General features: G+C 51.4%; 1 protein-coding gene across 4 annotated transcripts; it reads right to left on the reverse strand.

The window, feature by feature from the left end:
* Positions 1 to 446: 446 nt before the first annotated feature.
* On the reverse strand, positions 447 to 23,499 carry MED25 (mediator complex subunit 25). 4 transcript variants are annotated; one of them, XM_081274543.1, is made up of 18 exons: positions 23,311 to 23,498; positions 23,176 to 23,221; positions 22,449 to 22,573; positions 12,457 to 12,555; positions 12,018 to 12,138; positions 11,578 to 11,740; positions 11,313 to 11,443; positions 10,969 to 11,056; positions 10,686 to 10,879; positions 10,196 to 10,324; positions 9,693 to 9,778; positions 9,560 to 9,617; positions 9,334 to 9,441; positions 6,715 to 6,903; positions 6,331 to 6,402; positions 5,995 to 6,213; positions 5,565 to 5,745; positions 447 to 817 (listed from the first exon to the last, which is right to left on the reverse strand). In XM_081274543.1, exons 1-18 carry the CDS (start codon positions 23,442 to 23,444, stop codon positions 783 to 785), a joined length of 2,178 nt encoding a protein of 725 aa, XP_081130669.1. In that variant the 5' UTR covers positions 23,445 to 23,498; the 3' UTR covers positions 447 to 782. The 4 variants fall into 4 exon arrangements, with proteins under 4 accessions (XP_081130669.1, XP_081130667.1, XP_081130670.1 ...); XM_081274541.1 differs by lacking the exon at positions 447 to 817 and adding an exon at positions 1,713 to 3,477 and having other exon boundaries at positions 5,565 to 5,697; positions 23,311 to 23,499; XM_081274544.1 differs by lacking the exon at positions 447 to 817 and adding an exon at positions 1,713 to 3,477 and having other exon boundaries at positions 23,311 to 23,499.

Consider the following 23,499-nt stretch of genomic DNA (forward strand, 5'->3'; position numbering starts at 1 on the left):
TCCTGATGAGAGAGCCCACCCGTGTGGGGGTGTGCCTGACCACTGACCCCGGGGGGCCCAATCACTGACCCTGACCTTGGAGTGCAGCCCCCCCTCAACCTTCATTGGATGGAATTCTCCCCTGAATCTCTTGTTCCCCAATAAAGGGCTGCTCCCAGGCGTGTTCGCTCTCTCTCTCCTGCTAGCCCAGAGTAATCCTCGCTGCCCTGCTGGGCGGCTAGAGGTGGGAACCAGAGAGGTGAGCCGTCTCGGACCTAGCAATAGAAATGAGGTACTGTCTGTGTGTTTTATTTCGATCTCTTCTAACTAACTTTATGCCCAGAACCTCATTAATGAAACCACTGCGCAGGCCGCGTGGTAGAAAACAGCGTCTTGGTAAGTTGCCCACTTGGCCTCAAACTTGCCATTCTCCTGCCTCAGCCTCCCAAGTTGCTGGAGTCACAGGCCTGCCACTGCACCTGGCTGTTATACAGATTTCGGTGTGTTGCAGGTAGTGTGGCCCACGTTTTGCTTCTAAGAGTGATTCTGGCTAATGTTAACAATGGCTGCCACCACCTCTCCTGTCAGGGACTGGGGCAGGCCAAAAAATGTGTTTCTTGGGATAATTCTAGGAGATACTCACAATTTGATATATGGGAAAAGTGAGGCTCAGAGAGAGACAAGTCTGAGTTCATGGGTGCAGAAACTGGGGGTCAAGTCCAACTGTTCTCTTTCTTCTATACTCACATAGCTTCAGTGGTTCCTTGTGTTCTGAGAACTGGTTCCCCCACAGACCTGCTGCCTCAGTGCTGGCCGGTTTTCAGGGGCTCCCTGACACCTGCATGGTGACATGGGGAGAGGAGATCCACATCTGGATCCGCTCTGTAGGTGTTCTTCTGCCTCACGGGGAGTGTTCAGGGCACAATCAGGCCACAACAGTCCCTGTGGCTCATCTGAGTGTTAAGGTCAGGAAGGCCTCACTGGCCAGAGATGGCCAAACTGGCAACCGGAAACATTTCTTTTTGACCAAGTTGTTTGGATCTAATCCCAGGTTTCCCCGCAGGGATTCCACCTCTAAGAAGCAGCACAGGCTGCTTCCAACCCCTCCTCTTTTCCCCTTCCAGCAGATTCTGACACAACAGATCACTCCCTCCTCAGAAAACCAATCGGCTTCCACAACACCACACTTGCCTGGTTCTCCTTCTGTCTTCTGGCTCCCTGCCCACCCTTACACGTGGGTCTTTCTCAGGGTTCTGCCCTTGTCCTAGGGTCTTCTTCTTCCAGAGGTCGCAAAATGGTGGCCCAATGGCCTCATGAGACCCACAAACAGATTTTGTTTGGTCCTCAGTGTTTTTGTTTTTAATTTGAAGGCCATTAGGCAGGGCAAGCACTCTCCAAGTTCGCCACAGTCCCCATCATTCCCTATTGTCTTACACCCGTCCGCGTCACACGTTTTCATCACCTGCCTGGTCCCTCAAGTCATCTGAGTTACTACACAGACTGCCTGGGAAGTCTCACCACCTTCAAGTCTTAGAGTGTCTCCTACTCCATCTTTCTTATGCATCAGAATCACCTTGGGAGCTTGTATCAAATGTGGGTTCCCAGCCCCTTCAAGGCCCCAGATTCAATCCAACTGCTCTGGAGCAGGGATGGGAAGCTCAAATGCCTCCAGGGCCAGGCGGGCCACAGAAATGAGTGAACTGTCAGGCATAAGAAAAGTCGATGGCCAGAAATATAATCAAATTGGATCTTTACTGAACTATGGTGAAGGCATGGAACATAATACAAACATGTATGATACTGGAGTTTATATTTTAAATTCAAAATTGAAAAAATACAAATTGAAAAATAGAAATATTTAATTATTAAAATTTTTTTCTCTTTTGTTATTCTTTTGCTCCTTTGAGCTGAGGCTGGGAGGCTGACATCTTCCCTTCCACACCAAGTTGTCGGTGTCAGGCGAGGGTGATGGCACAGTGGGACAGCAGTTAGGAATTCAACCTTGAATCCTTCTACTGGAAGCGGTAGTTTGATTCAGGTTCATAACGGAAGCAGCTGGCTTTTCACACGTGGGTACCCCAAATATGGACATTCGGGTCAACTTCTAGACAGTGGCAGAATCTCCCAATCTTCCAAAACAACTGCATCTAGGAACCAGTGCCCATCGCACTGCAGTTTAGAAACTACTACTCGATCCACACCAACCAACAAACACAAACCAGACGGTGTGAGTTCGTTTTCACAAAGTGTGGGGACTTGATTTCTGACCCCACAATCTGGGTGGATACAGTCCAGGCCACCACTTTCAAGAAACCAACTGTAGCAAAGGAAAAGGTGCCAAATTATTCTTTGCCAATGGCTTCCCCCTTTTTGCAGACTGGGCCAGTACAATCATACATTCAAGGAGTGGTTTGTGAATGTTTCTACAGAGACACATTCAGTGTTCAAAGGGTTGTAACCTTGACCAGAAGTCTCCAACTGACCTTATCAGGAGGTGTGGCTTTTGTATAACCTGAAATGAACCCAGGTGATGAACTTCAGCAGTTGTTCTTCCACACCCAGGTTGTGGCGCTTCTGTGAAACACACCTGGTCAAGCCACCATCAACCCACCGGTGGCCAAACAGAGGCTCTAAGTGTCAAGGGCCTCCGTGGTAGGCTCTACTGAGCTTCTCAGAACTATTCAATGCCTGGTGATTGAGGCAAGGACCTGACCTCTATGTCCTTGCCAAATGCTGCCACTTTGGATCAAGGCACCTGGACACATCCCCCAGTGACAGCTTTACTACAACTGTCTATAGCTGTGCTTAAGAATTCTGACCAGGACATATGAAACTCTTCAATTCTCTCTTTACACAAAAAGGAAGCCATCCCCCAGCGCTGGGCCTGCCTCGGCACCACATCACAGACTTCTTCGGTCACATCAAAATTCTCAACACCACAAATAAATAAAGCTAACTGGATGGTAATAGTTTATGAGCAGCGATAGGAAAAGGCCACAATTGATTCAACTCTTTCAGGCAACTGGACTTGTAAAGCCTTTTGATTTATCTTCAATTCACTGTGCGACAAAAATGCCCATTAGACTCGAGCAACAGTTGGCACAGCGGTGCTGCTGTCCTGGACGCTAGCCTGCTCCTCTTTACCAACTCACGATCCGCTGCAGGTTTTAATGCCCAGGTCGTTCTTCTCATGTCATTTCAGAACTGCTCCTGGCAGCCATCCGCTTCTATTCTTCACTCTCCAAAGCAAACCCTACTGACACTTGAGTCCCTTTTTCAGTTCGCTGAGGATTGCGTCCCGGGTCTGCTCCGTGTACTGGTCGAAGCTCTTACTGTGCCGGGACTCGTAATGGCGTTTCAGGTTGTACTCTTTCAACACAGACATGATTTTTTTGCATATTAAACACGTAGGCATGCTCTTCACTTCCACAAAGAAATAGTCTCGTTCCCATTTTTCTCGAAACACGCGGCCCTCTCCTTCTCTCTTTCGTTTTGCCGCTTTTGACAGAGACATGGGTACAAGAAAGATTTCACTTTTCTCTGAACACTACCACAGAACAACCACAGTGCCAGCCCCGTGACAAAGGCAGTGCCCTGCTGCCTCCTGGCGGGGGAGGAAGAGGGAGTGGTGGGGACTTTGGCGAACTGGAGAGCACACGCCCCACTGAAAGGGGCAGCTCCAGCCAGCTATTGCCGGGCAGAAGGGTGGGCCCCAGGGTGCCAGATCTTCCAACTTATCAAGAGGAGCCAAGACTGCAGATTGTTTGCGTGTGTGTGTGTGTGTGTGAGAGAGAGAGAATTATCCCAATTTTTACAACTAACTCGTAAGAAAAAAAAGTGCCACATTTGTTAACACAAGGAAGGCCAAACAAAACTCATCTGCAGAGTGGCCCAAGGGCCACCAGATTGCAACCTCTCTCCTGGGACAACCTGTGAACCTGCCTTGCTATCCAGCATCCCAAAGCTGGGTGGCTGTGGTCCAGGCGCGGACCACACTGAACAATTAGCTTCTGGAGTCTGACGATGGACAGCTCGCTCTGCACCGGGGAGACGGCCTGTGCCCCAGACCTTCCTGTATCCAGCTGCCCCAGACAGCTGACATTCTTCAAGAACCTCGCCTCACCAAGTCTCACTCAGCCCTGTTCCTTGTCAGGTCTTCCCCTCAGGGATGGCCCCTCTTTCTGCCTCATCCGTAACCACAGCAGGTTGGTCTCTGACTGGGGCCTAGGGCCTGCCCTCTCTTCCCATGCAATCTTACAGACTCCTTTTGTGTCAATCACCAAGCACACACTGTCCCTAAAGACATGTCCTGAGCTTCCACCATGGCATCTGTCACTTTGACGTCCCTTGGACTACTGACACTCACCACCTGACATCACCCAGGCCTGGCCCTGAGAGCTGACCTTGCCCCTACCCCACCTTCTCAGTTTCAACCTTCCTGGCCTCCTGTCCTACCTCAACACGCTTCGTAGCCCAGAGGGATCTGACAACAGGACCGGCCCAGACTTGCCCCTGGCTCAGAGCCTCTCATGGCCTGGTGTCCCCGAGACAAACCTCAAGCTGCCCAGTTTGGAATCTGAGACTCTCAAGTTCTGTCAGGTGTCTAGTACTCTAGCTCCTCCCTCCCTCCCTCACACTCACAAACCAGAAGCATCCACTGTCCGGCTCTGCCCCTGCTTCCTCCTACCGCCATATGTGTCCCCTTCTGCTACTCTCATACCGAGGTCCCCCCTAGCCTTGCTAATTGCTGCTTCTCTTTCCAGACTCCACAGGGGCCTGGCTAGGTCAGATGTTCTCCTGAGTGTCTTCTACAACCTCCCCAAGAGCACGTGCTGCCAAGTGCTGCCTGCCTCCTAGTCTCCCCCAGAACCCAGCTGCACCAGACTGTCTCGGACTCACTGCCGAGACAAGACCGGGCATCATCCAGCCCAGGGCCCAGGAAGTCTGCTGAAGTGAGAACAAGGACAGAGATGTCTCCCCAGGTCTCTTCCTGCCCAGTCCTGGGGGACGTCAGTGACGGGAGCCGGGGTGTGTGTTAAAAGGAACTTTATTGGGTGATGGGGGTTCAGATGAGATCCATGAGGATGTCGTCCTCCATGACGCTGGGCTGCAGGCCCGGTTGGGGAACCGGGCCCCGGGGACCCCCGCTCAGCAGCATCTGACCTGGGGGGCAGTGGGGAAGGGACTGCATCTCCCAGTAGACCCTGGGCCGTGGAGGGCCCTGGGCCTGCTTCCTCCCTCCTCCTTTGGGAGCCCAAGGCACTCAAGTATCTAGGAAGTCCTGAGGGACCAATCAGAAGCACCTTCTGACCCCTTCTGGTTGCAAATACACTATTTCCCATAAGCCTTTGGGAGCCCGTCCCCTAAACTACTTCTCTGGCCCCAAGATCATGTTTTCCAGCACCCTCAGGACACTTGAGAGGAGAGCAGGGAAAGAGTTCTCCTCCCACTAGGGCCTTGGTCCCACTGGCTACACTTCCCAGTCGCCCTCAGAGCCCCCAAGGGCCACAGGGTACTGGCGTTCTTGCACAGGGGATGCTGGGACACTCGGTCCAGACCCCTGCCCTCCCCCGGAACCCCCTTACCTGGCAGTGGTGCCCGTGGGGGAAGCTGTGTGGGCCAGGACTGGGTGGGTGGTGGATGCAGAAGTGGTGGCCCCAGTTGGGGCTGCCCCAGGCTCTGATGCGGTGGGGGCAGCAGTGCAGGAGCCCCTGGTGGCTGGAGGTGATGGAGGGAGGCCTGGGGTGGGGGCACCCCTGTCTGGGGCTAGGGGAACACAGAGTGGCTCAGAGGCCCTGTGTGGAGAGCTGCCACCTCCCACCATCCAGCTTCTGCCTGAAAGGCTGCTGGGAGGAGTCTCAGTCTGCAGTCTGGGAGGTCTTTGTCCTGCTGGGAGCCCTCTTGGGTCTCCATTCAAACCCTGACCAAAGTCAAAGTTCCTCCTCCCAGAGGAAAGCCCCAAACCACTAGGGCCAGGATGTACAGACCCCAGCTATCCTCACCCCCAAATCTCACCGGTGGTGGGTTGAGGAGGAGGCTCCGTAGCTGAGGGTTGGCCCCAGGGTTCTGGGGTCGAAGAATGGGTCCAGGAGGGGGTGGGCCAGGGGCTGCTCCAGGAGGGCCTTGGGGAGCCCCTGGGGCCGCCTGGGTGGTACCCTGGGGCTGAGGTTGCCCTGTGGCCCCAGAGGCCCCGACAGTACCCTGAGGCTGGGGCTGAGGTGGGCGGAGCTGGAGCTGGTGGGAAAAGAGATGGGGGTGAGGGAGAAGAGCAAAGTCCCCAGACCCTGGGCCTGGGAACCAGTGGCATCCTGTGGGGCCATCCTAACCCATCCCTACCAGCCCTGTCCTCACCAGATTCTGCGAGGGCCTCGCTTGGTCCTCCAGAATGGGGCCCAGACCAGGGGGTGCCTGCTGTCCCCCCATCTGCACGGGGAGAAAGAGAACAGATCAGTGACAGGGAAGGAGTGGTCCTGAACCCAAGCTGGGGAAGATCTGAGCACACATGGAGTTGGGAACTCTCTTGGAGCATAGCAGTCTGATAGCAAGTCACACACTCCCAGGTCCTGAGAGGACACCACGCATCAGGGGTTTCATGTGGACATGGAAGATGTGAGAGGACTGCCAGGAAAGGTGAGGGTGTCCTGGAACTTGGGGGCCATGTCTTGGCAAAAGGACCACCTGAGTTCTGGGGCCCAAGCAGAAAGGGGCAGGATGCTGGGTGAAGATGCTGCTCACCCCTCGCTGCTGCTCCAGCTTCTGCTGCTGGACCTGTTTGTGGTTAGTGATGACCTGCCGGATGCCGTTGACGAAGCCACTCTGGTCATAGGGGATGAGGCCCATGAAGATCTTCTTCTTGGACGAGTACAGGAGCATGAGCACGCGCACCTCACAGGGGGCCGTGTGAGGGAAGTGCACGCAGCCCGCCTGCAGACAGAGGCTCTTCAGAACTGTTCAACCCTCGGAGGCAGCACCCCATCCCTCCCCATTCTAGAAGGTGCTAGAAGTAGTGAGCTTTCTACCATACATCTGAGGAGAGGTCTGCTGTGGGGTGGCTCCAGGAGGACTTAAGGGGTGAACTGGGTACTCAAAGGGCAGAGCAAGACTGGGGTTCCTGTCAAGTGCTAAGAAGTCGTGAAAGAAGGGACCCAGATACAAGATAGGATCCAGCACTCTGACCTTGACCCAGTCACCACATATGTCTCATTTCCTTGGTCACAAAATGCCAGGGCTGCCTCCTCACAGGGCTTCTGGAAGGAGGCCCAGTGATGAGTGAAGGGCCTGAAGGCGTGTCATGGTAAAGGCAAACCCAAGAGAGCTCAGCGGGCGGTCATGCTGCGCTCTGCCTTGGTATCTGCCAGTGCAAAACAAGGCAAGTGACACTGACATGTCAGAGACATCTGGTACACATCAAGCTCCCTGCCCACCGCTCACCCCAGAGGAAGCACACAGCCAACACTCCTGTCCTCAGTGCTGGCAATCACACTGAATGTTCCCAGCAGGGCTCTTAGGTTGGAACTGGCCTTAACAGCCTCAGCCTCCTCCTGAGGCAGGCCTGCTTATGCCTACCCAGTGGCCATGGGTCCCCCTTCCCGGCAGAGCCCAGTGCTATTCAGGGAAACAATGTGCCCTTCCCCCACTCCTGCCTCCTCTGCAACTAGGGGTCTGGCCCCAGAGATGGAAAGGAGGCCTGCCAGAGGTTCTAGAACATTTTCTGGTTTCCTGAAGAATGGGAAGTACACAGTCGAGGCTCCTCCCCTTGCCTTCCTTCATCAAGTATACAGGATGCCTGGAAACGAGAACCAACCTGTGACCATGAGGGAGAGGCCAAGAGAACCACAGAAACCCTGGTATTGGTGTCACAGAGCTGCAGAACTAACCCCCAAAGCTGCCCATTTCCAAGGTTCCTATTCTGTGACAAAAATGAATACTTGCTCTGGGGACACTCCCTCTCCAAACCCAGTTGCCACACTGTGAGGAAGACTAAGCCACACACTTGGGCCACGTGCAGATGTACTGACTGACGATTCCAGAGGACAGCCAGGAGCAGGTCAGCGGGCCAGTGTGAACACCCAGCCCAGTTCAGCTTCCAGATGATCAAGTCTCGGCTGCCATGGAATGGCAATCACATGAAGAACCCCCAAGCCTGACCCACAAAATCGTGAAAGGTAACATGTTTGTGAGCCAATGATTTATTTCTTGGGAAAACTATAGCTAAAAGTGTTCCTAGCTCTCACAAACATCATCTTCATGGTTTTTGTGTATGTGGTACTGTGGGATGATCCCAGTGGGTTTGTTTTTGTTTTTATTTTGAGATAGCTCTCAATAGCTGCCAAGGCTAGCCTCCAACTTGCAAACCTCTGCCTCAGCCTCCCAAGTTACTAGAACCATAGGCATACACCTCCACACTTGGAGCCTTGGTGGTTTCTGAGAGGCTTCCATGAGATAGTCCATCTAAAGACCTTGCTCCTAGGAAGTGACAGTGCATAGGAAGTCACTGGATTTGCTCCTATACAAAAAGGCCCTCCTCCATGTTAGGACTTGTTGAAGTCCTAATCCTCTAGCACCTCTGAAGGTGACCCTATTTGGAAACAGGTTTTTTGCAGATGCAACCAGATGGGGTCACTAGGGTAGGCCCCAATCCAATATGGCTGATGTCCTGATAAGAAGACAGGCCGAGGGGGTGCAGTTCAGTAATAGAGTACTTCCCTAACATGTATGAGGCCTTGGGTTCAATCTCTGAAGAAAAAAAAAAAAAGGACACAGACACACTTCAAAGCCATGTGAAACATGAAGACAGGCCTGAGTTTGGACGGAATGATGCTGCCTGACGCCAGAGGTTCCCAGCTGGAGGAGCAGTAAGAGGGTTCCCTAGAACCTTCAGAGAGTATGGCCCTGCCTCCCACTGATCTGCAGCTTCTGGTCTCCAAAACCACTAGACAATAAGTTGCTGTTCTAAGTCCCTCAATTTGGGACCATGTGTTACAGCAGCCAGAGGAAACAAACATAGCCAACGAGCCTGTCAGAATCAATGGCATCCTCCTAACTGATCCTGTCACACCATGGTCACACTGTCACTACGGGATTTACCTCAATCTATAATATAAATATGACAAAAGTGAAGAGTCTGGGAGAAAGGGGGAGCCCAAGCTCACTAAGCCCATCACCCTCAAACACGGCTGCAGGTTGGGGTACACCAGAGGTAGAGCAGCACTTGCCTACCACGTGCAAGGTCTGCGTTCCATCCCCAGCACCACAAAAAGAGAAGAGCTCCTAGGCCCAGCACCCTGAGGGTCCCTATCAAAGGCCAGAAGCTGACCGGGAAGCCAGGGCTCAACGTCCCTGCCGAGGACTCACAAAGCCATTGCCCATAATGCGGTAGAGGCCTTTGAGGGACTCCAGGTCCTTGTTGGTGAAGTGGAACTGGACCATCCTCGAGTTCCGGAACAGAGGGCCCAGGGTGGTCTGGGGGACACAGAAGTCAGCGTGTGGGGAGTGAGGAGGGGGTAAGGAGGCAGGGAAGAGATGGGGAACAGGGTGGGTGCCAACCAACAGCTGGGCAGTCCCCTCTCCCACCACTCACCAGCAGTTGCTGGGGGATAAGCTGCATGATCAGCTTCTGGGGCCACTGCTCAGTCTTCCTGGGGGCAAGGCCAAAGAGGGGTCAGAAGGGTGCAAACCCCAGCTGCGCCCCACCCCCACCGACAGTCACCTACAGGTTCTCTCCATGATTCACATAGACCTGGCAGGGCAGTGACCGTGTCAGCTTGGTGTTGGCATCCACCGAGGCAGGCTTGGGTTTCTGCGGGGAGAAGGATGTCACAGTAAAAAGGGCCAGAGCCTCAGTTATTTCCCCTTCTGTGCCACTCTGGTAGTTCCAAAGCTCAAGTTGTCCCTCAGTTTAGCCCCCACAAACCCTGCGCTCCTCCACCACCCATCCCATGCTCCTCTAACCTCTGAATTCCACAAATGTTAGGGCTCCTCCTCTGGCCCAAACCCCATCATCTATTTTCCTGCAACGTCACACTGCCTGGGGCATCTCTCTGGACCCCAGATCCTAGGCTTTCCTGGGTTCTCCACTTCAATACAACTCTTAAACTCCCCCAGTTCTAAACTCTGAGCCATAAATCCCATGCTTCCTTGGGACCCTCCACTGGCCACAGGTCCCCAGGCCTGACCCTCCATTCCACATGCACAATGGACCTGCAAGCTCACTTACCTCCTGCCACTCGAGAACCCCACTCCAGGCCAGGAGTTTATTAGAGACCGACTGTTGCCCACCGAGGGCTGGAGCCCCAAGCTGCGCTGGTGAAGGGCCACTTACTCCACCTGGGGCCACGGTGCCTGCCTGCAAAGGAAAACAGAGGCAAGGAGTGGGGCCAGACCATCTCCTGGGGGGAAAGGCAAGGTGAGTGGGACAAAGGTCTCTTCCTCTACACATGTCCAACAGCACATGGCCACTCATCCTCCAAGCCTGCAGCACACGAGGACTCTCTGGTTCCATGATGCCTGGCCTCCTCTGAACAGTTCTGACACACATGAAACCTCTCGCCTCACAGCACATAGGACATGCTCCTTGAACCCCAGCAGCCCTAAGCCACAAGGCCACGTCCCTGGACACTATTCAGAAGGTAAACGGCTCCTCTCACCATCTTCACCCTATGTAGCCAAGAGAAATAGAGCAGCGAAGTAGGCACCTGGACACCTACCATGGATGGCGCCCCAGGCTGTGCCGGAGGGGCCAGGCCGGGGCCAGGAGCCACAGTGGAGACCAGGCTGGGCTGGGAAGCAGGAGGTGGCTTGGGAGCACCAGGGGGTCCTGGGGGTAGCGGAGGGGCCGGGGCCTGGCTGAAGGGGGGCCCCACTCCTGAGGCTGCTTGCTGAAGCGGATTGATGGGCGAGACTGTGGGAGAGATCAAAGGAGCAAGTGGGAACAGAGGCGCAGAAAAGGGCCTGCCCACCCCCTGCCACCATCTTCACCCCACCACTCACAGCGTGGGCCCAGCCCAGCCTTCTGGTTCTTAGCAGCCTCCACTGCGTTCTGGGCAGCCACCTGAGCCGCACTCAGATTCCCAGGGACCTGGGAACAGAGGGGAGGGGGCTGGAGAAGACCACACACCCAGTCCTTGTGGGCCAGCAGCCCCACAGAGCACACCACCCTAGCTACAGTGTCTCCTAGGAGCTCAGAACTCCCATCACCAGCCCCAACAACCTCACCCTCTCAATGTCCCAGGCTTGTCCCACCCCACACGCCCCACCATTCAATTAGGTCTATCCCATGAGGCCCTGGCTCCTGCAAAGCCCCAGGAGCAGGCCTGTCCTGGCGACATCCATACCTGGTACTGTGGTGGGACTGGGGGCAGGGACTGCTGGGGTGCAGCGGACAGTGTGGCACCCGAAGGGGCAGCAGGAGGCAGAGGGACCGGCTGCTTGGGCTGGAGGGGGCCTGGGGCTGAGCCACCCCCAACTGTGAGCAGGATGCAGGATCAGGCCCCCAAGAGAAAAAGTTGGAGGTGAAGAGGGGGAAGAGAAATCCAAAATCCCAGTCAGAGTGAGCTGAGAAAACCCCCCAAGCCCCCATCCTACCACCCTGGGCCTCACCAGGCAGCACAAGCCCCCGAACCAGCACCATGTGCCTCGGGTCCTGGCTCACGTCTGTCGGAGGCTGCAGAGGCTCCAGCAAGGCTGGGGGAGCCGCCTTCTCAAATAGGAGCCGCAGGGCAGGCAGCTTTCGAGGAGACACAATGGAGAAATGGATCCCGCGCTGCAGGAAGAGGGATGGGTCAAGACAGGGCCCCACCATAAGGCTGCAGGAGCCAGCGCCCAGGGAACCACACCATGGTGACTAGATGACCTGGGCCCTAGAATTATTAATTCCCACCAGGCTATGAGACAGAAGGTGAGGAGACCTGGTATTAGTTGCCCCAGAGGACTCTGGGATATAATTCTTTCAACAAGCCTAAGTAAATAGCTGGCCAGAGTCCCCAACGGTTCTGTGAGCCCAGACCCCAGCCCTGCTCCCTCAGGCCAGAGGTCCTCACCTCCCCAATCTGCTGGACGAGGCTCTCAGTCGTGTACCCCGAGTATGTGGTGCTCTCAACAGCAGGCAGCAGGTATGGGGGTGAGTTGCAGATAAGGAGACATACTCGGTGTGTCTGGCCACTACCAGGGACAAGACAAGACATGGAGCAGGCCACAACAGGGGCTCTGAGATGGGACCCAGACCTAGCACCAGCAAGGTTCATACACTCCACCCACAAGAAACCTTACAACTGATGACACTGTGGCTCTGAGAGGTTCAGGAACTGAGACACCCCAGAAAAGGCAGGCAGGAGGAATTCAGAGCTGAGGCCTCCTCTTGATAAGGGGACGAATTTCCTCCCTCCCTCCTCCCCAGGGTGAGGCTAGAGGTGGAGTCACAGGACATGCTATGTACAAACAGATGAGGAGGGGCTAGCAGGGGTCAACAGGAGGACTCACATCTGCTCCCGCATCTTCTTGAAGTCATCAAACAGCTGCAGGGCTGTGCTGAGGCCTTCTGCGATGAGGCTACAGCTCTCTCCGCCCCCACCCATGAACCTGCAGGGTGCCAGGCAGTCAGCCCCAGGGTGCCCCCGACACATGAAGCTGCTAGCATCCCAGCCCTGCACACAGGACTGTGCACCTTGGGACAATGGGACACAGTTCTCTGCTCCATCCCTGGTGCTGGTGGGGTCCCAGGCTGAGAAGAACAGGAGACACTTGACCTTTTAATTATGAGGCCTGGGAAGGAGACCTTCAGTATAGGAAATCATAAAGCACCGAGGTAACCATGCCTGGGCCTCTATGCTGTGTCCCAGTCCCAGTGTGACTAACCCCTATCCGTGTCCTGCCATCCCTCTCTAGGCCATGTGCCTCACCATTAAAGCAGCCCTGGCTTCACTTCTCCTTCCCAACCAAGTGAGGGGGGCTTCCTGTCCACCTAGTGCTATGGGTTGAAATGTGTCTCCCCAGTGACAGGCTGAGGTCCTAACCCACAGAGCCTCAGCACGTGACCTTATCGGAAACAGGGCTTTTTTGTTTATTTTTTTGTGCTGTGGTTGGAACTCAGTATCGGACATGTTGGGCCAGGGCTCTCCCACTGAGCTATATCCTCACCCTGGAGAAAGGGTGGTGTTGGAGGGAAGTGAAGATTGTCAGGGGACCCTAATCCAATATGACTAGTGTCTATGAAAAGGAAAAGTTTGGACAGACACACAGAGAGATGACGGATAGACACAGGAGGAGGTGGTACGAAGACTGGGTGGCGCTGAAGCAAGGCAAGACATGCCTGGAAGCAGCAAGGACGGACCCTTGCGCCCTACAGATTTCAGAGGGAGCTTAGCCCTGCTGGCACCTTGATCTTGACTTCCATCTTTTGGAGCCTCAGCAGCCTAGGAAACTCACACACACACTAGAGTTCCATGCACCTAGACTGCCCCCATATTGGGGTGGCCCAGGGAAGCCTCCCACCCAGCACAGCTACTGCAGCCACCATTCTTCAGGCTGACTGTGCCTCAGAAAACATGCGTGCAGACCAGAGGGCACCAGCCCCTGAACTGTGGTCTCGACATCCGTGTCTGCTCCATGTTCCCCACAGGCAGGAACGGGGTGTCTGAATCTTCGCTTTTCCCCAGCCCTATCCACCACAGCCTGGCATGTGGAGACCTCTGGGAAATGTGTTAAATAAATGAATGGTTACCCAGCCAACAGGGCCTGCCAAGGCTGGATCAGTTGCGCGCCTTCAGCCAAGCACCTAGAGGCCTACATGCCCCGACCCGCCTAGCTCTGCCTTTCCACGTCCTCTGCCTGTGCAGCCTCCAGACCTCTCACACTCCGAGGTCCCCACTCCTCCTCCACCTGCACTATCTCAGACTCTAGCCTCAACAGAACCCTAATTCATGTATTCTGTGACACTCCACCCAGCATGCTCTCCTCCAGGAAGCTTGCCCGCTGCCACCTCAGTCACATTACAAGTCACCTGACACTGCGGCTGCCCTGCTTCCTTCCACAGCCACCCCCTGCCATACCTGGACTGTGCAGTCCTCAGTGAGGGAGTCTAAGTCATATGAGCCATCTCTACAAAATGCACCCCAGATGACACAGGCTTTGAACAATCCCACCAGCGGCCTGCTGTTCCCCACCCACCTTCACAGGCTGATTTCTTTCCAGTCTCACTTGGCCTGGGAGCTCCGGACCTCAGGTCCTTTCTCCCCATCTCAGGACCCTTGGCCCCCACTGTTGCTCCTTCCCACCCACTCCCTGGCCTCCTCTTCCTCAGCTGCAAGGCTGTTTTCCACAGGAATTTTAAGGCCACAGATAGGGGTGGACCTCACCCAAAGAACCAACCCTAGAGTTTGCTGTCTGGATTCCCGCCATGCAAGAAAGCAAACCATGGGGTCAGACGCAGTCACGCCTGTAATCCCAGAAGCTGGGAGGCTCAGGCAGGAGGATCACAAATTCAAGGCTAGCCTCAGCAACTTAGCTAGTTCCTGTGTCAAAATAAAAAATAAAAACGGGCCTGGAGGGGCTGGGTTGTGGCTAAGCAGTAGATGCTTGCCTAGCACGTGCGAGACACTGGGTTCCATCTTTAGTACCACATGGGATTGTGGCTCAGCAGTAGAGAGCTCACCTAGCATGTTCAAGGCCCTGGGTCGATGGTTCGATCCTCAGCACCACATAAAAATAAACAAAGATATTGTGTACAATTACAACTAAAAAATAAATATTTAAAATAAATAAATAAAAAGTATTATGTCCAACTACAACTAAAAAATATACATTTTTTTTAAAAAAGGGTTCCGGGGTTGTAGCTCAGTGGTACAGCCTTGCATGCCTGAGGCACTGAATTCAATCCTCATCAACACAGACAGATTAGATATAGATAGACAGACATATAGATTGAAAGGGCTGGGTTGTGGCTCAGCGGTAGAACACTCACCTAGCACAGGTGCAGGGTTGATCTCCAGCACCACATAAAAATAAATAAACAAAATAAAGGTATGTGCCTAACTACAACTAAAATAAATAAATAAAAATATTTTTTTAAATAATCTTTTTTTAATATTTATTTTTTAGGTGTAGATGGACACAACACAATGCCTTTATTTTTATGTGGTGCTGAGGATCGAACCCAAGTCCCGCCCATGCTAGCCGAGCGCTCTACTGCTGAGCCACATTCCCAGCCCAACTAAAAATATTTTTGAAAAATAAAATAGGGGCTGGGGTGGTGGCTCAGTGAAGGAGCACTTGCCTAGCATGTGTGAGGCACTGGTTTTGATTATCAGCACCGCATATAAATAAATAAAGGTCCATTAACAACTAAAAAATATTTTTAAAAAATAAATAAAATGGGGGCTGGGGATGTGGCTCAAGCGGTAGCGCGCTCGCCTGGCATGCGTGCGGCCCGGGTTCGATCCTCAGCACCACATACCAACAAGGATGTTGTGTCCACCGAGAACTAAAAAATAAATATTAAAAAAAATTCTCTCTCTCTCTCTCTCTCTCTCTCTCTCCTCTCTCACTCTCTTTAAAAAAAATTAAAAAATTTAAAAAATAAATAAATAAAATGAAGCCTAGTTTGGTGGTGCATGCCTGTAATCCCAGCATCTCAGGAGGCTCAGGCAGGAGGATCACAAGTTCAAAGCCAGCCTCAGCAAAAAGTGAGGCACTAAGCAACTCAACGAGACCCTGCCTCTAATAAAATACAAAATTGGACTGGGGATGTGGCTCAGTGGTTGAGTGTCCCTGAGTTCAATCCCTGGTACCTAAAAAAATTACTTAATTAATTAAAATAAATAAAAATTGTGGGATGTAGCTTAGTGGTGAAGCACCACTGGGTTCAATTCACAGTACCAAAAAAAAAAAAAAAAAAAAAAAAACAAACAATAACTTTGGGGGAGCCTTTTTAGTCTTGAGCCAAGTGCCTTGTCAGGGGCTGGGAGGAATGAGGAGTAATTTTCTCATGCATGTGTTATCTCCTTTTGGGTGATGAAAACATTTTGGATTGAGACAGAGGTGAGAGGTGCACAACATTGTAACAGTCCCAAATGCTGCCAAATCATACTCCTTTAGATTTTTGCTTTGTTTTGTTGGGATACTGGGGATTGAACCCAGAGCACTTAACCACTGAGCCACATTCCCAGCCCTTTTTCTTATATTTTAGAGACAGGATCTTGCTGAGTTTCTTGGGGTCTTGCTAAGTTGCTGAGGCTGGCTTTAAACTCACAAACCTCATGCCTCAGCCTCCCAGGTTGCTAGGATTACAGGCATGCGCTGCCATGCCTGGCTAAAACCTGCTTTTGCTTTTTTTTCCAAGAGAATGAAAGAGGCAGAAGTGCCTTTTTTTTTTTTTTAATAGTTGTAGATGGACAGCATGCTTTATTTTATTTATTTATGTGGTGCTGAGGGTTGAACCCAGTGCCTCACACATGCTAGGCAAGTGCTCTGACACTGAACCACAACTCAGCCCCTAAAACCTGCTTTTTCTTAATGAACATTGAGAAGAAATTATGTTACCAGCTCCAAGAGACTGCCAAGCACAAGGAAAACTTGAAAATGGGGAGCAAAACTATGACCAGTTGTAAAATGTGACTTAAATATTGTCAAATTCATGACAAATCTTATTCCCATATAAATCCAAACAGAAAACAGAAAGAGGTTGAAGGTGTAACTTGGTGGTAGAGGGGCTGGGGATGTGGCTCAAGCGGTAGCGCGCTCGCCTGGCATGCGTGCGGCCCGGGTTCGATCCTCAGCACCACATACAGACAAAGATGTTGTGTCCGCCGAGAACTAAAAAATAAATATTAAAAATTCTCTCTCTCTCTCTCTCCCCCTCTCTCTTTAAAAAAAAAAAAAAAAAAAAAACTTGGTGGTAGAGCCCAAGTTCAATACACAGCACCAAAAAAATAAAACCAAATAAAGGCACCCCTGGACACTGTGGCACTTGCCTAGAATCCCAGCAGCTCGGGAGGTTGATGCAGGAGAATTCTAAGTTTGAGGTCAGCCTCTGCAATTTAGCAAGAGCCTGTCTCAAGATGAAAAATAAAAAGGCTAGGGGCTGGGGATGTGGCTCAAGCGGTAGCGCGCTCGCCTGGCATGCGTGCGGCCCGGGTTCGATCCTCAGCACCACATACCAACAAAGATGTTGTGTCCGCCGAGAACTAAAAAATAAATATTAAAAATTCTCTCTCTCTCTCTCTCTCTCTCTCTCTCTCTCTCCCTCTCTCACTCTCTCTTTAAAAAAAAAATAAAATAAAATAAAAAATAAAAAAAAAAAGAAAAGACTTACAATTCTTTAAAAAAAATAAAAAAAAATAAAAAAAATAAAAAAATAAAATAAAATAAAAAGGCTAGGAATACAGCTCAATGTTAGAGCCTCTCTGAATTCAACTCCAATATCACAAAAAAACAACAACAACAAAAAAACGAATACTAGCTCCACAAGAGCCAGAACCTGGCCTGTCTTGTGCCATGTGTGCCACAAACATTTGTTCAATTAATGAACAAATGAGCTGCCACAATGCTCCAGGGAGGATACTCAGGTGTACTTTCCTTCTACCTCTATTTTTTCTGACTCTAGGTCAGATTTATTTTTCCTAGGAGAGGGAAAAAACTGTCCTCTTATAAGAATGTTTTTTGTTTTTGTTTTTTTGGTGCTGAGGATTGAACCCAGGGCCTTGTGCATGCAAGAAAAGCACTCTACCAACTGAGCTATACCCCCAGCCCCCCATTTATAAAAATGTAACATCAAAAAACAATTTTCCCGGGCTGGGGATGTGGCTCAAGTGGTAGCGCGCTCGCCTGGCATGCGTGTGGCCCGGTTCGATCCACAGCACCACATACAAAGATGTTGTGTGGGGAGCCACCCTGACACGTGACTGGGCGGCTCCCGGTTAGGGTCTGAGGCGCTCTGGCTGTGTCGGAGCTTTCCCGGCCCTCTCCTGATGAGAGAACCCGTCCGTGTGGGGGTGTGACTGACCACTGACCCCGGGGGCCCAATCACTGACCCTTACCTTCGAGTGCGGGGCCCCCCCCTCAACCTTCATTGGATGGAATTCTCCCCTGAATCTCTTGTTCCCCAATAAAACGCTACTCCCTGGTGTGCCCTCTCTGTCTCCTGCTAGCCCTGAGTAATCCTTGCTGCCCTGCCGCGCGGTTAGAGGTGGGAACCAGAGAGGGGAGCAGACCTGGCAATAGAAATAAGGTAACTGAGTGTGTTTTATTTCAATCTCGCTAGCTAACTTTTATGCCAAGAACCTCATTAATGAAACCATTGCGCTGGCCGCATGGTGGAATGTTGTGTCCGCCGAAAACTAAAAAAAAAAAAATATTTAAAAAAAAAAAATTTCCCAAAGCAAGGACATTTGAAAACTTTCACTGTACTCCTATTCCTTCGGTATCAGACATGCTGGGAGAAGGTACGATTTCTCCAAGTTAGAACAAAACAGGCTGAATTTCTTGTGCTGCCTGTTCTGAACCCACCTGGAATGTCACAGAAAATGAATTCAGTTGATTAAATAGGAGCGATCAAAACAATGGCCATTGGAAACATTAAAAAATGGCTTAAGGGGCTGGGTTATGGCTCAGTGGTAGAGTGCTTGCCTTGCATGTGTGAGGCCCTGGGTTCAAACCTCACTACCACATAAATGAATAAAATAAAGCTATTAAAAAAAAAATGGCTTGGGGCTGGGGTTGTGGCTCAGCAGTAGAGTGTTCACCTCGAATATTGGAGACCCTGGGTTGGGCCTCAGCACCACATAAAAAGGTATTGTGTCCAACTACAACTAAAAAATAAATATTTTTTAAAAATTAAAAAAATAAAAAATAATTACTTAAGCCAGTTGGGCATGATGGCACATGCCTGAAATCTAGGAGGCTGAGGCAGGAGGATTTGAACGTCTGAGGCCAGCCTCCACAAATTAGCAAGATGTGATCTCAAAATGAAAAATAAAAAGGGCTGACCAGGGCTGGGGATGTGGCTCAAGCAGTAGCATGCTCACCTGGCATGCGTGCGGCCCGGGTTTGATCCTCAGCACCACATACAAAGATGTTGTGTCTGCCGAAAACTGAAAAATGTTAAATAAATTCATTCTCTCTCTCTCTCTCTCTTTTTTATAAAAAAAAAAAAAAAAGGGCTAACCAGGTGTGGTGGTGCACACCTGTAATCCCAGAGTCTTGGGAGGCTGAGGCAGAAGGATTGTGAGTTCAAAGCCAGTCTCAGTAAAAAACGAGGCACTGAGCAATTCAGTGAGACCCTGTAATGAGTCCTACAAAGTAGGACTGAGGACATGGCTCAGTGGTCAAGTGCCCCTGAGTTCAAGCCCTGGTACTCCACACTCTCCCCCACCAAAAAAAAAAAGAAAGAAAGAAAAAGGGCTGGGGTTGTGGCTGTATGGTAAAGCACTTACCTTGCACATGTGAGGCCCTGCATTTGATCCTCAGCACCACATAAAAAGAATAATAAAAGTATTGTGTCCATCTACAACTAAAATTTTTTTTTAATTAAATTAAAAGGGGAGGGGCTGGGTATGGCCCTCAGGGGTAAAGAGTCACTGGGTTCAATCCCCAGTAAGTATTTACAAGGATGATGATGGTGATGACAATGTCGATGATAATAATAATGGCTTAAAATGTTTACCAGCTGATTAGGGGCCCCTTTGGTAAGAACACATAGTTTTATTTGGTTCTAGGTACAGTGCATTCTGAACAAGCAGGGTGGACATGTGATTAAGGCATTCAGATAGCAGTTCCTGCTTATCTTGCCAATGCCCTTGGGGTTTTCTTTCTTCCTTATTTTGAGACAAGATCTCAAAAGGTTGCCCAGGCTTGGTCTTGAACTTGGGATCCTCCTGCCTTAGCATCACTGGGATCTCGGGCATGAGCCACCATGCCCAAACAGAATTTTCTAATAAGGAAGTCTGGCTGCTTTTCCTAATACTCCACACCTGTGGAAGGTTTGGTTTCTTGATGATTAACCTACCTGTAGCTTTTACTCATTCATTTACCCAGTGAAAGTCTGCTAGGTCTTTTGGGTGCCAGATGGAAGCAAACCACATGAGAAATACTCAGGGACATTGACAGTCCAGAAGCATGGGGCTGTACAGGGGAACACAGGAGGGCACAACAGACTGCTTGCAAAAATCAAGGCAGGGGGTCGTTGTGGCTCAGTGGTAGAGCACTTGCTTTGCATGCCTGAGGCACTGGGTTTGGTCCTCAGCATCATATAAAAGTAAATGAATAAAATAAAGGTATTGTGAAAAAAACATTTTAAAAATCAAGGACAGTTTCTTAGGCAGGAAGACACTTAAGCTAGTCTGGAAGGCGATGTGGGAATTTCCTGGGGTCATGAGCATGCAGTGTGCTGTGGGCATTCACTCCTTGACTCAAAGTTTTCCTGAGGGTTCCTGTACTGGGAGCTCCAGGTCACAGGGACTCCAGATGCACCAGACCTGAACTCGGTCTCAAGGAGCCTGCGTATAGTATTATCTAGTCCAGTGGTTCTCAACTGGGTTGGGTTTTGCCCCCAGGGGACATCTGATAATGCCTGGAAACATGTTGGTTGTCCCAACTTTGGAAGGGATGCTACTGGCATCTAATGGGGAGCAGCTAGGGAAGGTGTTCAACATCATACAAAGACCGGGAGGTAGCTCAGTGATAGAACACTTGCCTAGCATGCTCAAGGCCCTGGGTTCCATCCCCAGGACCACAATACAACAAAGGTGCAGCAAACCAGGCAAGTCTCAGCTACTCAGAGGTAGCAAGACACTTACTAGGTGCAGACCATGTAAAACAGTCATGAACTCATTTAACTGCCAAAACATCCCATGAGGTTGTGGTAGCCTGCCCCCAAGAGGGCTCCCAAAGATCCTGACTCCTCATATTCACAACCATGGCTGTCGCCCTCTCCATGAGAAACAGTACACATTTGTCAACCAAACAGAAACTGATGCCAGGTGCAGTGGTGCAGGCCTGTAATCCCAGCTGAGGCTGAGGCAGGAGGATTATAAATTCAAAGCCAGTCTCAGTAATGGCGAGGCCCTAAGCAACTCAGTGAGACCCTGTCTCTAAATCAAATACAAAATAAGACCGGGGATGTGGCTCAGTGGTCGAGTGCCCCTGAGTTCAATCCCTGGTAATGACTACTTTCCCAAAAGCCAGCAACTGGCAGAAGTGATGATACATGCCTTGCAAGACTTATTAAAGGGGGCTGGGAATGTGGCTCAAGCGGTAGCGCGCTCGCCTGGCATGCGTGCGGCCCGGGTTCGATCCTCAGCACCACATACCAACAAAGATGTTGTGTCTGCCGAGAACTAAAAAATAAATATTAAAAATTCTCTCTCTCCTCTCTCACTCTCTCTTTAAAAAAAAAAAAAAAAAGACTTATTAAAGGGTATGGGGTAGCTTCCTTTTTCATCTCCGTACTGAATCACTCATTGTGAAGAAAGGCAGGTTCTCCAATAGGCAAGTCAAGCAGCCTCATGGAAAAGACTTATGGCTAACAGCCAGCAAGGAACTGATGTCTCTAGCCATAGAATGATGGCTGTTGGAAGCAGATCCTCCTGCATAGCCCAACACTGGGATGATTCCAACACCATGAAAGACCCCAGGCAAAACCTTGCAGCTAAGCACTGGTGAATTTCTCACAGACATGCTTAAGATAACAGTATTTCTATTTTTTCCTTTACTTTTATCTTTTCATGCAGTACTGGGAATTAAAATTAAACTCAGGGGTGCTCTACTACTACTAAACTACAACCCTAGCTCTTTATTTTTATTCATTAAAATGGGAATTGAAACCAGAGACGCTTAACCACTGAGTCACAACTTCACCCCTTTTTATTTTTTATTTTAAAACAGGGTCTCTCTCACTAAGTTGTTGAAATGTTGGCTTGGAACTTGTGATTCTCCTGCTTCAGCCTCCTGAGTCTCTAGGTCTGGAGGCACGTGCCACTGGCAACGGGGGTGACCATTTTGCAGGAATAGATAATTAATAGAAAAGAACTAATGCAAGTATTAACATCCCCACATGCAAAATGAGCACGTAGGATCCAGGGACTCTTGTTGTGTAGGGGAGTATATCTATGATGTGACCCCCCCCAGCTATCTGACTCCAGAGTTCACAATATGAACTATCAAAGCACAGTACAATCTCTCTAATGTACCCATCAGAAGGACAGGAGGGGACAGGGAAAGGGTTTAAGGCAGGGAATCACATATGGATTGCTTGGCAGCTGTGGTGATCAACCACACATCCCTGAATGGTAAGTTTTCTCTGTGCCTAAACCAGATGACTACACTGCTGAGTTCTTCCAAGGCCCAGCCTTCTTCCCACAGCCCAGGAGTCCAGGCCCTGGACAAGAGATTTATGGACTAAAACACATCAGCCTTCCAAAACACCATTTTCATAGTGCCTCACAGGACCCTAACCCACCACAGTAGGGGGAAAAGCTCACTTAATGCCATCCAGCCAGGTGACAAACTCATAGGCGCTGCTGGTGGGAGCGTGACATTGCACATAAGACTCTGGGGCGCAGTCCACAGTGTTGAAAACCACGAGGCTGTACTGGGTCCCTCCATACTAGGCGGGAAAGGCAGAGAAAAGTTTAATCAGGGAACCCAATTCCTTTTCCCTCAGAAAAAAATAAGGATCTCAGCTTCCTTCTCTTCCCTCAGACCAGGGAGTCCTGGATCCCAAGCCTCCCTCCACAGACCCAAGAATCCTGACCCCAACCCTCCTTCCTTAGACCCAGGGACCCAAACCTCAAGCCTGCTCCCTCAGACCCAGGATCCAGACCTTGCCCTCCTCCCTCAAGATCAGGGATCAGACTCCTGCCCTCCTCCCTCAGACCTGAGAGTCCTGATTCCCAGCCCTCCTTCCCTCAGATCCAGGGGTCCAAGCCCAGCCTCCTCCCTCAGACCCAGGGGTCCAGGCCCAGCCTCCTCCCTCAGACCCAGGGGTCCAGGCCCAGCCTCCTCCCTCAGACCCAGGGTCCAGGCCTCAGCCCTCCTCCCTCAGACCCAGGGGTCCAGACCCAGCCTCCTCCCTCAGACCCAGGGGTCCAGGCCCAGCCTCCTCCCTCAGACCCAGGGGTCCAGGCCCCAGCTCCTCCTCCCCCCCTCCCCCTCCCCCCTCCCCCTCCCCCCTCCTCCTCCTCCCCTCCTCCTCCTCCCAAGACTCACGTCTCCCCCGAAGTCCGTCTCGGCCGGAGGACCACCATTAAAATACCTGCGAGGACCGGAGGGTAAAGGTGGGGTCAGGCAAGAGGCTGTGGAAAACAAGTCGGAGAGCGGGCTGAGTCCCGAAACCGCACTCACTCGATAGCCGGGAGCAGGTAATGCTTACGAAGCCCTTCGAAGTAGGGCCCTAGGTTGGCTGTGCCCTCGATCACAAACACCACGTCGGCCACCAGGCCCCCGGCGCGGGCCGGGCCCTCCGACCCGGGCACCATACCCCGACCAGCCACCGCCACGGTCGCCGCAGCCGCCCCGGGATGAGCGGAAGTG

The sequence above is a fragment of the Spermophilus citellus genome (genome assembly GCF_964194105.1).
Source record: "Spermophilus citellus genome assembly, chromosome: 18".
NCBI lineage: Eukaryota > Metazoa > Chordata > Mammalia > Rodentia > Sciuridae > Spermophilus > Spermophilus citellus.

Bases quoted from the DNA above. Each gene is read 5' to 3' on its own strand.
- MED25 (XM_081274544.1), bottom strand. From the start codon at position 23,444: ATGGTGCCCGGGTCGGAGGGCCCGGCCCGCGCCGGGGGCCTGGTGGCC. The intron at 9,618-9,692 runs GTAGGTGACTGT...CCTTGCCCCCAG, and splicing joins GTGAATCATGGAGAGAACCT to GAAGACTGAGCAGTGGCCCC. The intron at 5,746-5,994 runs GTGAGATTTGGG...GTGTTCCCCTAG, and splicing joins TCCTCCTCAACCCACCACCG to CCCCAGACAGGGGTGCCCCC.